Source organism: Littorina saxatilis, linkage group LG14, assembly GCF_037325665.1.
Source record: "Littorina saxatilis isolate snail1 linkage group LG14, US_GU_Lsax_2.0, whole genome shotgun sequence".
Lineage (NCBI taxonomy): Eukaryota > Metazoa > Mollusca > Gastropoda > Littorinimorpha > Littorinidae > Littorina > Littorina saxatilis.
The window spans coordinates 18,656,600-18,674,099 of record NC_090258.1 but is presented as its reverse complement, the minus strand read 5'-3'; the positions used below and the strand labels follow the sequence as shown (position 1 = coordinate 18,674,099).

The following is a 17,500-nucleotide window of genomic DNA, read 5'->3' as shown; positions in this document are numbered from 1 at the left end:
GAGAGAAACATGTGGCAGAACTTTACACTGTATTCGATCCAAACCGGATTTCTCGCCTTCTATACTAGCTAATGAGCCTTAAAGCGTATTTTCATTATTATAACTTCCTATGCGCACATGTTTTGTTTTGTTTTTTAATTTTTATTTTGAAGCAGACTTTCGGTCTTATGTGAATTTGACTAGCTGTTTCCTTACTACAGGTTGGAGAACGACCAACACACAAAAAACATACCTATTAAACGGCAACCGCCACTATAAAGCACTAACAAAAAGCTGTGTTCCAAAACCAACTGAATCAGACACAGCGTGAAGATGCTGCCACATTGTATGTTCTGACTCGAACTTCTAAAATAAAATCCGTGTTATCAAAATAGACATGCGCAGTGCAGCATTCTTCTCCGGGTAAAAAAAGATCAAGAGAGATCTAGACTCATTTGGTTTCCATAGTATTCTGTGACGTCAATGGTTATAACACGCTTTTGTGGCACGCTTCCAGTATTTATTTATTCTTTTCGGTTTGTGCATTTTGAACATTCTTACTCTTTCTATCCTGGTGTACAGTACACACAATAAAGAAGAAAAATAAAAAGTAAAATGCATTTGTCTGGCACTATCTCCCAAGCATTTTTCCGACTTCCAAACTGTGTAACGTATCGTGAAGAAGGAAATGCCAGGAGAACCCAAGCCTGCTACTAAAACCACGAATGTAGTGTTTCGCGTTTGTCTTTGATTATTGGTTTTTCTCTGTACAAGTTCGAGATGATTTTTATTTTATTTTATGTAACTATCTAGTAATCAATTTGATTCAATTGATTGCTTTTATTTATTGTAGTAGCTCACTCGTGCGAACTATATTACCGTATTTGTTCTTGCTCTATATTTCACTAATTCGTTTCCTACTCTAGTTTCATTGATGAGTTCAAAATGCACAAGCCCAAGAAAGAAACCAAAGCCACACACAAAGAAAGAATCAGAATTTCTTTGGGAGCAAAAGTCACGGCCGCCGTGTCACGTATCAATAATGGTTTCATCACATAAATGACGTAATAAAGTCCATAAAATAATATCACAGTACGAGTGACGTCACGCTGTACTCCACGTCACTGTTTACGTCACGATGTTGTGTGTATCCGGTGTTCTGGATGGCCAGGAACGTTGCTGACAACAGACTCGGCTATCTGAAGAAAAACACTGATTCTCTCCATAAAACTTAAGAACGAAGTATCTATGTAATTACAGAAGATTTTATGGATTCTGTTTTCCACTTTTATTACTCTTGTTTTTCAAGCTTTCCTAACCAAACGCTGGTTTTTTTTGTTTTTGTTTTTTCTCAGAATTTAAGTTTTAATTTCAACGCCAAAACAGCAAATAATGATTTCGAAGAAGAAAAAAAGCAGTCATGAAAATACAAAGGAAGTTCTAATACTGACAGACAGCGGAGGCACTGCATTTACATATTAAGTTGTTTTTTTGTTTGTTTGGTTTTTTAACATCGAGAGTGAACTTAATACATCTGTAACACATAAACGAAAGTTTCGAAAACTTTCCTAGGCTAAAACAAAATGTAACAAAATAATTAAAAAAATTAAAAGACCAGCACTGGTATTTATTCTTCAGATAGCCAAGAATGTCTTCACCCCGAGAATCACAGTTGAAACAGACAACGTGTCTGCCATAGGTCTTTTTCCACCACTGGCGATGTTTAATAATTGTCCATTAAGTTGGCGTCACAGCTAGCTGATAACAGTTTGACTCTCTTCGGTACAGCAACAATGGTAAAGCTCGTCACCACTTTGTATTTGAAGGAAACTCTTCAAGGTTCCGAGGGAGAGTCAAAAAGTCCCGCTATGACGTAAAAATGTTTGTCCCTGAAGTGACGACACCGGGAGCAGCACACGCTTGTGACGTCAACGTTCAAAGTCAACGTCGTCATTATAGATGTTGCTTGAACCACTATGATGTCATAAGATGACGCAGACGTTCTGCCGCATTTCAGAGCACTGTTCTTCACACTTGGAGTAGACGACTCTTTATCGGGATCGGAATCGTACTTTTTTGGCCAACACAGGAAGCAGGAAGCAGGAAAAAATACGACTGATGACGTCATTACTTATCACCGGATAATGTTCTGATTCCAGAAATCCACGCCGCAGTGAACAAAAATATCCATCATCACAGTCAGCAGCAGCTATGTAACACCACGACAGTTGGACGTCACCACCATTCACCGGGACAAAGCTGGGACCACTCAGGGACGAACACAGGAACAGGCAACAGCAACAGAAGCTACCGCCACAACAGTCCGCCGAACTGCATGGCGCCACAACGATGTCATCTCTCAGTCAACGGTCGTTGCTCGGACTTTACAGAAATGTCCAGACGCATGGTCTTGCAGCGAGGAGGTGGAAACGGTGTCACGATTCAATGACGTATCGCTAACACGTCATCATTCTGTTAACGGCCGCTGCTCGGACTCTAGGGAAAAGTCGGGCGTCATGGTCAGCGACGTTGAGGTGATGTCATCCTGCAGAAACTCCATCTGACGCCGCAGGTCCTGCAGGTGTTGATGGATGTCCTGCATCTGGTGCCTGGCGTTCTGGAAGGCTGACCCAGCGGCGTCCGCGGAAGCTTCGAACTCCTTGTACTTGGCCTCCGCCGCAGCCGCCGCTTCTCCTGTCTCCGCGTCGGCCCAGAACTCGTCGCTGTCGCCGTCCTTGTCGTGCGAGGAGTTGTAGATGGTGCAGGAGAGCAGGACTTCTCCTCCCTGCTCCTCTGAGTAGGAACGCTGGAAGAGGAGCTCCGCGCCTTCGTCTTCGTCGTCCGCGTACATGGAATCCGTGGAGGCGTCGTCCCGCTGTTCGGAGATGTCCAGATCCGACTCTGTCCGGTCCGTCTTAGCGGGAGAAGTCCTGCTCCGTCTGTAGTGACTGGCGGACCAAAACTCCTTGGGCTTTACGTCCTCCGGACCAACGAACACAGGCAGCGGCTTATCGGCTGTGGGAGTCTTGTCCTCCATGTCCTCCAGAAAGGTCTTGACGCCCATGAGCTCTCCGAAGGTCTCCTCGATCTCTGGGATCCTGAAGGACGAGGAGCCCTGGCTGGTGGACGAGCTACGTCTCCTGCAAGCCATATCCTCGCTGTTCTCGTCTGAAGAGTCCGTCGACCTGTCAGCCGGAGGCTTGCGTTTCCTCGCCGTGTTCGAAGAGGGTTTTGGCGGCGGGTGCTCGGTTTTGCCGAAGATTGTTTTCTTTACAGGCCCTTCTCGTATGACGTCATCGGTGCTGCTGGAAATGTCGCTGTCGTCACTGCTTTTGATGCTGATGCTGCTGCTTGTTTCGTCACAGTAAGCGTCAATGACCTCAGTGATCTGCTTGGAGCCGCGTTTGGGGACAGGTTCGGTGACGTCAGTTTTGGCTCCGACGTCGTAAGAGGCGGCTTGTCGTCGACGCTTCTTGCGGGGTTTTTTGGGGGGGGAATCGCCTGACGCTCCGGGGCTGGGTTTGGATTTCAGTTCAGTGGGGATGGTGGGTCGTTTGACGATTCGTCCTGCTTCTACTACAGCACCCTCCGCATCCTCCTCGTCCTTGCTACGGACGAAGACGAGACTCTCAGCCAGGACGAAGGCTTCGTCGAACTCCGCCGAGTCCGTGGTTGACCTTGTTTTGAATGAGGTCAAGGTCTCATCGGTGGCCGTGGAGGTGGTACTCTCACGCTTAGAGCTGGCGGACGTCTCGTGGTCGGTGGAGAGAGTTTCGGTGGTGTCTGACGTCACTAGGCGTTCTCCTGGAAGATCTGCTGTGGAGAAGGTGTTGAGTTCTTCGTGAAGGACTGGGATGATCTCCTCCTTGCTAGGTTTAGGCTGACTGGATGCGGTTTCATGTGCTGTATATTTACTGTTCTTGTTGTCGGCCTCCCCTATGCTAGGTTGAGGCTGACAAGATGCATCTTCTTGGCGTATCTCTGCTTTACTGTCCTTGTCACCACTACTGTCAACGGGACCCTTTTCAACAGCAACACTGGAACTAACTACTATGCCTTCAGAAGTGACAGCTGGTGGTTCTTCGTGTACACGTGGCGGTGGTGACACAGTCTCTTGTTCCCCTGCTGCTTGGGGGCTTTCAGTCTCTACTTCTACAGGTTTAGAAGCCTTGGCGATAGATTTCAACAGGTCAGTCTTTGCTTCCTCCAAGCAGCTGTCGGACTCCGATTGCTGGCTGTCGAGGAGATTGGACAGTCTTCTCACCACGTTCTCTCCGAACAGTTTCATCTCTTGGGAAATACCAAACGAGATGTCAGAGTAGTGGTGGGCTGTGAGCAAACCATCCACGTCGTCTTCCTCCTCCTCTTCCTCCTCCTCCGCCAACATGTCCATTGCTGTGGGGCTGGGGGGAGGCACGTGTTCAGGAGGAGGCTGGCTTTCTTGACATTCGCTAGATTTTTGGGAGAGTGGTTCAGGCTCGAAACTGTGTTTAGATTTCTCGTTCTCCGCGTGTATGGGTTTTGTTTCTGCTGCCACTTCGGTGCGTTTGTTATGGGGAGATTTTTGGGAGACATTAGCAGCAGGGGGTTGAGTTGCCTGAACAGAAGCAGCAGACTGGGTGTTGATGTTGTTATCTGTGCTTCCCGTCCGCTGCACATCAGCGGCAACCTTTCTGGATCCTGGGCAAGTTTGTTGCCCTTCCGTCATGAAACTGGAACCCGCCTCCCCCTTCTTGGCATTCGTTCTCTCTCCCCCATGGGTGGCTAGTTCCTTTTTCTTCAGCGGCGCTGCGACTACGGTGCGGAGGGAGGAGCAGGAGGAGGATGAAGGGGAGGGGGAGGAGCTAGGGGGAGGGAGGACGCCTGAAAGAACCGCTACCGAGTTGTCTCCCTTGCCCCGCTCTTCACTCACATTTTTGTCTTCCTTTGCCAAAACAGTTACGGCTTGACTGGCGTCGGTTTCCATAGCAGCGTGCCGATGGTGCTGCTGTTGTCGTGGTGTTTCTCTCTTTCCCGTAGTTTTTTGTTGCGCTCCTTTGGCTCGATGTACTTCTACTGTACTAGTCTTCCCGGTTTCTTGGTGTATGTCTCCACTGTGATCTGCACTAGAAGAATGCGGGTAGTTTGGGTCAATGTCAAGAGATGTAGCCATCATTTCTGGCGCCTGACCAGCAGTGGCCACATGTTGGCTTAATTTACTGCCCTCACTGCCAGTAACAGTATGGCTGGCAGAAAGAGTGGCACTGTTACTAATTGCCTCCCCTCTGTACTGCGCTTGGGGAAGAGTCACGTTTACATCCACATCTATACGACGTATGGCTGTAGTGTTTTGAGGAAAACCCGCCGAGTTTTCCTGTCGCCCTAAAAAAGGCCCGTCTCTGTCACTTTCACTGTGACAAACAGCTTGTTGGGCTGCCACAGCGGTTCTGTCTGCTCCTAATTCCGGCCTGGAACTGTACTCCTTTGGCGCAGTCTTTGCCCTTTTGATTTGAGGAGAAGCACAGGAACTGTCACTGAGGTATCTGTCTACACTACATTCTTCTTCCCTACGAAAGTTTCCCGCGGGAAAATGGCGGTGCCGAGCGGAGTCCCGCTCGTGGCTATGAGTGCTTTGGGCAAAGACGCTGTCGTCATCACTCGCAAAAGTCCCGTCGTCCCTTTCGAACGACGACGAGGACAGCTCCGCAGTAAAGACTTCTCGAAACGATGATTCGTGGATCGCTTCACGGATCCTCTCTCCCAGGTTCCTGCCTAATAACCCACTACTACTACTTTCTCCTGGCAGAGAGGGGGGTGGCGGTGTTGGCACGCTCTCAGCTCCAGCGTAGGGGCGCTCGCTCTCACGCCCGCCGCGCGCTCGCACGCGAGGGCTGGGCTCCCCACCTGCATGCTCCATTCTGCCTGCCGCATTCCTGCCGCTTACCGTAGCCCCTGCGGTAAGAGCGCAGTGCGGAATGTCTCCTTCTCTTCCCGGCGTGGCTGGTATGAGCCGCACAGTCTTTGAAGACACGTGCATGGTTCTTTCAGCTCCCGGGTCGTAATGGTATACCGTACTGCCCTCCATAAACTTCCTGTGCATGGGGGGTGTAGGTTTCTTGTAAGGGCCGGATTCTTTCTCCTTATAGATCTTGGCGTACACAGGCTGACCCTCTGATATTTCATGCTCGTTCCCTTCACTAGTAGGGTCACAGGTGTCCCCCGGGGTACCGTCAGATGGGAGGTGCGTGTGATAGGTTATCCCACCGGCAATATCTGCCGATATAGTACCATCATCTTTGCTACCACCGCTGCTCTGTTGTACGCAAAACTGCGCCCTTTTTGTCCCTGGCGACCGGTCTGGCGTCGTGTCAGAGGATGTACACACTCCCGAAGGCATGGAGTCTCTGTGTTTGATGGTTTTCACGCTGGTGTTCGGGCCTCCGCGTTGCGTCTGCGGGGAGTAAGGCGGAGAGCGCGTCGAACTTTCGAAAGAAGAGTCGGTCCTTTGAGAGTCCAAAGAACCCTGTCTGTGGCCGTCGTCGGCGATCGAAATCTTCTTCTGCCGTTTGAGTTTGGGCGACACGGAGCCAAACACGGCAGATTCTGTGTTCTCTTTGATGGTGGCCTCAGAGACTGCTGCAGCTCCGGTTGTTTTGCCCGTGGTTTGAGAGTCTTTGGACTGTTTGTCTTTTGTGTACGGCGTCGTCTTTGCCCCTCTACAGTCTTTGCTTTTCCCACTCTTAGCTTGTGTGTCTCTTAATATGTTTTCCTCAGTCTCCTGTCTGCGCGAGGGATCAGCAGCAGTTCCCGGAGGCCCTATTTCACCGTTGGAGCTTTCAAGACTGTCCCGGCTTACGCTTGCAGCTAACACTACAGCAGTTGAAGGATGTGCAGCAACGATGCAGCGTTTAACGGGGATCCCTTTCTCCTGCTGGCAGAACTGGATCTTGGCCGGGTGACTTTGCGTCAGTGGGGCGGGGGGAGGAGCTCGGTCTTCTTGGGGCATCAGCTTTCTGCCGAGGCGGGGCGAGGGCGACGAGCTTGGTGTCTTTCTCATCGCCCTGTGCCGAACTTCAGGTGATCTGCTTGGACTTCTAGGGGGCATCTGGTTCTCTCGTCTCCCTCTGTCAAACGGGTCGTGATCTCTCTCCCCCAAAGCTGGCCATGCGCCGGAGCTCTCTTTGCTGGCCTGCTGCTGTTGTTCTTGGAAGTGATACACCTTTCTGGGCATCACAGGACTCTTCGGCATGTTCTGCACGCGCCGGGCGAACTCGGGGCTGGTCAGGGTTTTGGAGGGCTTGGGAGGGACAGGGGGAGGGACTGGAGACTTCTTCACAACCGCCCCAGAACCGTCCACAAACTCTGGAAGCTTTCTGGGAAATCTGGGGCTGAGTTCTCGAGGTCCTGCTGCTGCCAGACCTCTGCGTGGTATGTTAGGGCTGAGGTTGGGGCTGCCTGCCGTCATGTCTCCTCCTGCTCTTCTCAGCTGCACAGGACTCTCTGGATGGTTGACTGGGAACTTACGCTGAGCGGAAGGACTCTGGCTGGGGGTTCGTCGCACTATGACAGGACTCTCAGGGAGAGCTCTCCTCACGATCACCGGGCTGTTCTCCGCGCTCTGAGACCACACGCCCTGTATGATTCCCTTGGGCGTTGTGCTCCCTTCCCTGTGGAAATATGGCCGACACGGTTCCGAGATCTTCCGGATAGGCGCGGGGCTGTTTTCCAGGCTTCGCGAAGGGAAGCCACTGGAGCCCATTCCCCTCGGAGTTACGCTTCCTTCCCTGCTTCTCTCTCCTGTTTCCCCGACCTCTTTCCCCTGCCTTCTTTGCAAGAAAGGGCTGACGTTCTTGTCGAACTTGTCCTTCTCAGGGTGCGTGGGGCAGGTGTTCTTATCAAAGTCCGCGAACTTCTCAATGAAGGTTCGTTCGATGTTTCTCTCCAACTCTTCCAGCCGCTCTATGCAGTGAGCGGCGTTCGTGTCGACTGTAGAAGAGGAGGCTATACTGCTGGATCTCTCCGTTCCTCCAGAGCTGGAGAGACCGTCCTGATAGCTAGCGGAGGACGAGAAATCGGAAGGAATGGGAGGGACGGGTTCTAGGAAGGAGTCCTTCTGCCTCTGCGCTAGCGGGGATCTAGGAATCCCTCTTCTGACGTCAGGAGAGGAGAGTAAGGGCGTGCTGTACCCGCCGCTCGTCATAGACGTGACGTCATCGCCAGTTCTTGAGACGTCACCGCTGGCGTCAGACGCGGCAGCCAGGTCGGCGGGGAGACACGCCTCGATAGAGAAGCCGTCATGGAAGTCCTTGGAAGAGAGGACGTGCCCGTTGTCCTGGAAACCCGTGTAGCCAGCGCCCTCTTCCGAGCGCGTGGAGGCGTCTAGATACGGACTGAGGTTCTCCGCGGAGTGAAAAACCATGGACTCGGAATCGGCGCGGGAAAAATGGCTGGACTCCGGATCCAGGTCCACATCCGATCCGTTTGTCAGCTTCTTTTTTCCCTTCTTCCTCGCCTTTTTCTCTTTCTTTTTCTTCTTCTTCTCCTCCTTGTCCTCTTTGGAGGGTTTTTCGCCTCCGTGTCGGTTGCCCATGGTTTCTTTGCTGAAGTCTCCTTGCGAGTAGGACTTCGAGAAAGATTGTTGGGCTATGAGTTAGCTATGCGCAAAAGACGGGGAAGCCGATCCCCCAGGCGACAGCTCTGCAGCAGAAAGCATAACATCATCTTGTGATTTCCTTTTTTCACTTTCGTGTATGATCTCGTCGTTGATAATGTCGACTTAAACTGCAAGGAAAGTCTTCTGGTTGTGTTCGTGAAGAAAGACAGTCTTGTGGATATGGGGATCTTTATGTCTTTGGTTTTACGAGGATGGGTGGACGCGTCTCTCTTAGAGATGTTTACAGGAAAAAGAGTCCCCAATAATGTGTCGATTGAGAGTAGTAGTCTTGTCTTCGAGGATATAACGGTAAAATGTCACAGAAAAAGGGTTACTGGGAGGAGACTGGTCACTGGAATTCAAGTAGAAATTCTCTCTTGTTTTACACACAGTTTTCAGACAAAATAAAATTCCGACAGCATATACAAATGCTGAGGTCTGTTTATCTTGTCGGCGTATATACAGATTCTTCCTCCGTTATTCCTCTTATAACAGATACAACTTAAGTCGATGTTGACGGTACTGGCCAGATAGTACATTTATATCACACGCACGCAGGATTATATGTCGAAGATATTAGCAGAGCTACGTGGATCATACACAGTCACGACTACCAGTTAGAAGATAGCTTGCTTGGCCGCTTGCTATACAGAACGCTAACAACTTGTTGAGGAGCAATCGCTCCTACTGTCGAAATATGAAGCAGGTGAAGATTAGGCGTTGAATGTAGAATGACGTCAGCTGTGACGTTTTCCCTTCGTGGTGTCATCAGAAGTACTTGTGATGTCACCAAGGGGCAGGAAGTGACGCATCAGCTGTGGATGTGACGTCAGACAAGCAAGCAGCAGCACACCGGAGATCACAGGGCCAAATTCGAAATCTGAAACATAGAGAGATTGACATTGATAAATAAACCTATAAATGGATGAATAAGTGATGAAAAATTAGAGCGTATTGTACCAGGAGTGTTTGTCTGTCTGTCTGTCTGTCTTGTCTGTCTTGTCTGTCTTGTCTGTCTGTCTGTCTGTCTGTTTGTCTGTCTTTCTGTCTGTTGGTCGGTCGGTCCGTCCGTCCGTCCGTCTGTCCGTCAATCCGTCTGTCTGTCCGTCTGTCTGTCCGTCTGTCTGCCTGTGTTCCTTTTCACGCTTGTGTGTGAATATCTGCCACAACAACCGACTAATTCTGTGTATGTGATTGTGTATGGCGGTATGCACATATATCTGTTTGTTTGTCTGTCTGTCTGTGTATGTGCGTGTGTATGTATGCAAATATATATGTCTGTTTTTTCGGTATGTCTGTCTGCCTGTCTGTGTGTCTGTCTGTCTGTGTATATATGTGCGTGTGTATGTATGCAAATATATCTGTCTGTTTGTCTGTATGTCTGTCTGCCTGTCTGTGTCGCCGAGTGCATGTGCTGATACGCATGTTGACGTGAATCGGCATCTCATCTATCTACAAATCTCATGATACTCTTTGCGCACGGCATCTAATGATTTTCCAAGCCGTTCTGTTTCTGCCTTCCACAAGACCACAACATTAATATTCCAAAAATCGCGATGTTCGGTTTGGCAACCAAGAAAAGGCAACCCAAGTTACGTTTAACAAGAGAACAGGAACATCTTTGCACAAGCTCTTCTACATACACAGTTATCCTGGCTTAGGCCAAAAAAAAAATTGTCTGTTTCTGGTCACCCGACCGACCCTAAATTTCGGCGCCGACCCTAAACTTTTTTTTTCCAAACTCAAAAAATTTTTTTTTTTTTTTTTTGGTGGTAAAGGACAGGGTGAGAAAATGAACAACAAAAACGTGTGAAAACGAAAGTCCGCTGACGATTTGTAAATGTGTTGAGTGTCTTGTCTCTATGTATAGTGAATCCAGTCTCTTTGCGCGATTTTTAAAGTTAGTTTTATTGGTCTACATTTGGGGGTTAAAAAAAATAAAAAAAAAATAAAAAAAATCCCGACCTACCGACCCTATTTTTTTTTAGCCATGTTACCAGAAACAGACAATTTTTTTTTGGCCTTATCACCAACATCAAAGCTAACGACCCTAAGTGGGCTGGCGAGGGACGGAACTTAACAATGAGCGAGTGTAACAAAAAGAGAGAGACAGACAGACAGACAGACAGACAGACAGACAAGAGACAGAGAAGCAGACAGAGAGACAGACGGAGATAGATAGACAGACAGACAGACAGACAGAAACATTGGCAGAAAGAGATATGGTGGTCAAAATCACAGAGGGCAGAGAAAAGATTGTTGGGAGAAAAAGTCTAATTTATCAAGCCTCCCCTTTCCCCCATTTAAAACGTAATTTCCGCTCCTCGAGTAAAACAGAAAAGTTGGCTCGACTTTGGAAATTCTGTAGTGTTTTAGGGAGGAGAGGCAAAAAGAGCAAGCCTCCGACTTACAGGGCTTTGTTAACGCGTGCGCGGACAAGACGCAGAACCAGAAGATCAGGAAAAAAACGAAAATAGACAAACGGTAGCCGAACATGTAATATTCATTGACATTTCAGCGCAGGAAGTTGACTTCTTCGTGACGTCATTCCTCTCCTTCCGCATAATATAAGGTCAATGTCTCACGAGTCTTTCACCGCGTCTGTGTTTCCTTAACTCAGTTCTCTTGATCGAGTGCGTGGTTTAGCGGCTCTGGCTACAAAAACACACATCTATATAAGTAGATTGGAAAGAAGGGAAAAGATGTACCGTAAACTACCTTGTATACGCCCCCCCCCCCCCACCACCCCCCCTATGCACCAATGTTGCCCAAAAGTTGGGGGTTGGCGTTTACCCTGTGCATGATCAGTTTCTTGTTAGAAATAGAAATGTGTGGTTGCTTGGTATAAAATTGGCAATGGGACTTGTTTCTGTAGAAACAAATATCCACGCTCTATGTCTCTTTCTGTTTGACACACACGATTTCGTGTGTGTGCAATTGCCTCGCCAGAACGAAACCTAGAAGCAAATCATGAAAGAAATCCAATTGCTGTATGGTTTGGTAACAAATGCTGTGACATAAATTTAGTGAAAACTTAAAAAGATACCTCAAGTCCTACTTTGTACAACCGGCGTTAGTCAACGCCGAACAAACATCACAAACAAGCACACACGGCTGTCAAAAATTTTAAAAAAATAATTGTTGTGACATCCTTAGTCCAGGGCGTTTACTAGGTAGTATGCCCTATGCACAGCTTTCGCCCCGAAGTAGGGGGTGGGCGTTTACTCGATATTGGGCGTATACAAGGTAGTTTACGGTACTATCTGATCAGGCGGAAGGACGGAAGGAACGGAAACAAGTCGCGTAAGGCGAAAATACAACATTTTAGTCAAGCTCAGTCGAACTCACAGAATGAAACAGAACGCAAAGCATTTTTTTCGCAAGACCGTACACTCGTAGCATCGTCTGTCCACCGCTCGTGGCAAAGGCAGTGAAATTAACAATACAGAAAAGCGCGGTAGCGGTTGTGCTGAGGAGGATAGCACGCTTTTCTATATTTCTATTCTTTTTAACTCTCTGAACGTGTTTTTAATCCAAACATATCATATCTATATGTTTTTTGGAATCAGGAACGGACAAGAAATAAGAAGAAATTGTTTTTAAATCGATTTCGGAAATTTAATTTTGATCATAATTTTTATATTTTTAATTTTCAGAGCTTGTTTTTAATCCGAATATAACATAATTATATGTTTTTAGAATCAGCAAATGATGAAAAATACGATAAACGTAATTTTGGATTGTTTTATACAAAAATAATTTTAATTACAATTTTCAGATTTTTAATGAGCAAAGTCATCAATTAATGTTTAAGCCTCCAAGCTGAAATGCAATACCAAAGTCCGGGCTTTGTCGAAGATTGCTTTTCCAAAATTTCAATCAATTTGATTGAAAAATGAGGGTGTGACAGTGCCGCCTCAACTTTTACAAAATGCCGGATATGACGTCATCAAAGACATTTATCGAAAAAATGAAGAAAAAAAAGTCTGGGGATATCATACCCAGGAACTCTCATGTAACATTTCATAAAGATCGGTCCAGTAGTTTACTCTGAATCGCTCTACACATACACACACACACACACACACACACACACACACACACACACACACACACACACACACACACACATACACCACGACCCTCGTCTCGATTCCCCCTTCTATGTTTTGACTAAATGTAAAAAGGGAGAAAGGACCAGGAAGAAAAGATATGGAAGAGAAGAGTAAAAGTGAGGGAGGAAAGGGAGACATGAAGACTGAGAATACAGACAAAGCACAAAGCAAAACAAAAGTATACACGCGAATCGTTCCACAAAACGAGAAATTGGCGAACGGGGCACAATGACCGTTAGAGAGAGCACACAGAGAGAGAGACAAAGATAGACAGACAGAAAAAGCGACAGACAGACATCGATCCTTACCCGACTATAAAAAAAAAGGTGCCTGCACTTATAATATGACTCTCAATCACGATTTGAGCCGACATCTACCGGTACAAAAATAGTCAGAAGAAAAAAGAATTATGATGAAGACGAAACAGAGGAGAGGAAATCCCTGCACTGATAATGATAATAATAATTGTGCATCCACCTTTGCCCTAAACACAAAAAAGCAACGACAAGACAAGACAAGACAAGACAAGACAATTTGATTTGATTTGATTGTTGTTGCTTTTTCGGTCCAGCGGACCATATAGGCCAAATCAGGACCCCAAGTCAAGACAAGACAAGACAAAATCTTTATCATCGAGGGTAATAGATAAGCAAGAATATATGTTTTTTGTAAATCCAGCCCTCGCCCTATAGGGTCAACAAAACTACAAAGCTACGAGCAACCTCCTACGTGTTCATGGCAACCAATCTACCAGCTCAGACCGATTAGTGAAAGTCAGGAAAAACCCCACTTTAAAACGTAACCTGGGCGGAAGTCACTGGCATCTCTAAGGAGTCAAAGCTTATTTCTTCAACCGCATCCACTTCAAGGCACGCCTCATCAGACAAGGGGTGACGGGTTTCTGGGGCAGTCGGGTATTTCACTAATTATCGTGAGAGCACAGAATACCAGCCCATTTTGGAAGTTCAAGTTCTGTTTGAAGAAATGCGAGTACCAATTTAGCACAACGCGTCCACTGATCCTTTTCATGAAAAGTAAAGACTTTACTTTGATTTTCTCACCACCTAAAAACTCATTCCTGGCGGCATTTTAATAAACTCGCTACCAGCATTGCGCTATTTAGAAACAGGGTGGAACATCAGTTACCTCAAACGCAAAGGGTATACGTATGCATTTGGAGAGGTAACGTATTTCTTCGAATAAATGTGCGACTTAAGTTCGGCGCTGCCAGCCTCATTATCACTTGTAATCAGATATAATCTACTTGGAAAATTAGCAGCTCCCGCTGTTACACCAATTCCCACATCAGGTTTGCTTTGGTGTCTCTTTCGCGTGTGTGCGTAGGCAGGAGAGTGAGCGAAAAGGAGAGAGAGAGAGAGAGAGAGAGAGAGAGAGAGAGAGAGAGAGAGAGAGGGAGAGAGAGAGAGAGAGAGAGAGAAAGAGAAAGAGAGAGTGAGAGAGACGCAGACGCAGACGCAGACGCAGACGCAGATAATTTATTCAATAGGCCATAGCCCCTTATGAAGGATCGGAGTGTGAACAAATGATTAACGTTGCAAATAATTTAACTCATCAGGTGCAAAAAAGGTACAACATAACAATCGCACAACACTACGAATTAAAACATACATTACACGTTATTTAACTAAGAGGTTAAAACATCTCTTAATTTAAAGGCTTTATACAAATACAAGGATACATTTCTAACAACAGTTTCTTGAGGGGAAGCCAGGAGCAAGCTGAGTCTAAAAGTGCTTGGGTTTTTATAATATTTAAATGGGATAAATTTTTCTCTTAATCTGTTTAAGTATGGACAACACAAAACAAAATGGACTTCATCATCTTGCTTTACTTTACAAAGGGGACACATTAACTGATCGGCATCATGCTGTTTATATCGGTTAGCATGCACATTTATTTCTGAAATACCGAATCGAAACCTAGTCATAATAAACTTTAGATGTCTATCCACATTCAACAAAAGGTAGGGTTTAATGTCATGTACAGTACAAAATGTCCGATAAACAGCAAATCTATCACTATTTTGAATATGATAATCCCACTCTTGCCATCTGCAATCGACCAACCTTTCCCTAAAAACACGCAAACACTCTTTTTCATTAACAACGCCCTGGTTCAACCACACAAAACCAAAACCGTACTCATACAATTTACAACGGACACTTGAGGCCCAGTTCTCATTAATTAAGTTGAAGAGGCAAGGCAACAGCTGGGCAGAAGCGGAGAGAACAGCCCAGAACTGACAGGGTGCGATGGAGAAATGTCGTCAAAGGCCTATGCTCCGCTGGGAGCAAAGGGCCTAAGTAAGTAAGTTGACTAAATGTAAAAACGCTCTCAAATCGGTTTGAAACTGAAGTCAGTGATGCGATGATTCAGGGTCATCTCAACACAGTGGTACTATGCAGCAGGACTGTGTATTACAAGATCAAAAGTTCAATAGAAAGTACACTCTTGTCTGAGAATTCGGCCATTTCCCTTGACCGCTACTCGACTCGATAGTGTCAGTTGGTCCTTGGCACACCTGGCGTAAATCGGCTCATCACTATTTTTAAACTTCAGCACAGGAGAGTAGGCCTGCCGGGGCGCTCATTAATTTTGTGGTGCTTTTTCGATCAAATCGTGCCATGCGCGTCTATATTACGGTAGAATGGATTGGCCTATATTCTACAAATGATTCAAATTCGTCAGAAATTCCCTCAACACGGTCCGGCGATCAGTCATATACCTTTTAAAACGACCTTCATCATACATGGCACACCTCTGGAAACAGGAGCACAGAAGCTTCGAACATCCAACACCTGAACTATACAGGAAGTAAACGTACAAAACCCTGGACAAAAGGAAACACAGGTGGACAATAAAAGCTTGAGGGAATGCGTACAGTGTAAAGTCTAAAGGTGTACTCCCGCCGGTTGGCCGTATCTCAGTTGGCCGTATCTCGGTTGGCCGTATCTCGGTTGGCCGTATCTCGTTTGACCGTATCTCGTTTGACACACACACACACACACACACACACACACACACACACACACACACACACCGCACACACACACACACACACACCACACACACACACACACACACACGCCTCGTTTTGTTTCGATCGTCTCCATGACTGTTCGTTTGAAAATGAATTGACTCACAGCAAACTGTCCGCGATCTTTACATTGTGAGTACAAATCACAAACATATGCTGTCACGGTTAACTGGGCGGCGGCAACATCACTGATCATACGGTCAAACGAGATACGGCCAACCGGACCCTAGCCAGTCTAAAGCCAGTCTAAAGCCAGTCTAAAGCCTGCTGTAGGCATCCTTACCATCAACCATCTACTCTATACTTTTACGGGGCAAACCAGACTTCCGGCACAAAACCCTATGCCTCAATGTCAGCCTGCCATAAATCTTCTGCTGCTGCCGCACAGCTGCTGCTACTGCTGCGCAGCAAGTTTCGTGCAGTGCCGCTAGCCACAGGTAAAGATGAGGAGTTTTTACCTGAGCCCTAAGCCGTACACCACCCACAGACTAACCAGAGTGGCTTCCGGTTATAACCTCTTTTCCGCTATCATCCAGTCTGTTCTAGCTGGGGCTGGTATCGCCATTGTTACAAGTGCCATTACCCCTCCCTCAACCCCGTCCGCTGTCTTTTACACACTTAACATACAAATGAGAGAAACAAATTCAACTGTTTTCAGTATACAATATTATTACTTTATGTCCTAGACTTGATTTTTTCATTTGTTTGTTTTGTGCTGTGCAAAAACGTCATACTTTTGTATTCAGCTGGCCAAATGTTTTTGTATTCCAAAACTTAACACACACACACACACACACACACACACACACACACACACACACACACACACACACACACACACACACACACACACACACACAAACACACATATACACACCCGCACACACACACACGTACATACACACACGCACTCTCTCTCTCTCTCTCTCTCTCTTTCTCACACTCTCTCTCTCTCTCTCTCTCTCTCTCTCTCTCTCTCTCTCTCTCTCTCTCTCTCTCTCTCTCACCTCTTATCTAGAATTAAACACTTCCTTAATTGTCAAGCCAGGAAGTTATTTTTCACTGCTCATATTCAGTCTCTTATTGATTACGCATCCACTCTATGGGACTCAGCAAGTGATAATTCCCTAAAGCTACTCGAATAGATTACACAAAAGAGCGCTAAAAGTAGTATTACTCAAACAGACTACTCTCACCGACTCGGACTACATCAACATAGGGGTCCTACCTCTAAAGTCAAGAATCAATTATAACAAAGGAATAATGATACATACAATTATGACAGAAAATGCACCCAAAACCATTTGTTCAAAGTTCTCTTTGAAGAATTCGCACCACTTTATAAAACTAAACACTCCTCTTCCTAGGATAGACCTATTTAAATCAAGTCTTGTTTATTCAGGAAGCAGCCTCTGGAACGCTCTTCCGGACGCCCTGCGGCAATCCACCAATACGGATTCTTTTAGAACCAAATATTCTTTCCATTTAATGAACTCTATGAACAAATAAACTTGATTGGTATATTCTCTTTGTATATATTTGTTCATTATCGGAATTATATATGGTTTATTGTGACAAAATCACGAAGATTTGGCTCTGTAATACATTGTTTTGCTGAGCTAATGTATTGTTGCAAAGTATGCTTACTTTGCGTTTATCTTCATTGCTTTACACCCAATTTTGAACACTACCTTATGATCTACAATGCTTCTACAT

General features: G+C 46.4%; 1 protein-coding gene across 3 annotated transcripts in view; it reads right to left on the bottom strand.

The window, feature by feature from the left end:
- LOC138947286 (platelet binding protein GspB-like) overlaps window positions 1–17,500 on the bottom strand; it is a 54,220-nt gene that overhangs the window by 432 nt on the left and 36,288 nt on the right. For all 3 annotated transcript variants that reach the window (XM_070318733.1, XM_070318732.1, XM_070318730.1), the window contains one exon: window positions 1–9,491. This exon is cut by the window's left edge and continues 432 nt beyond it. In XM_070318733.1, coding sequence (XP_070174834.1) covers window positions 2,447–8,548 — 6,102 coding nt within the window. In that variant the 5' untranslated portion in view covers window positions 8,549–9,491 and the 3' untranslated portion in view covers window positions 1–2,446. The remainder of the gene's footprint in view (window positions 9,492–17,500) is intronic.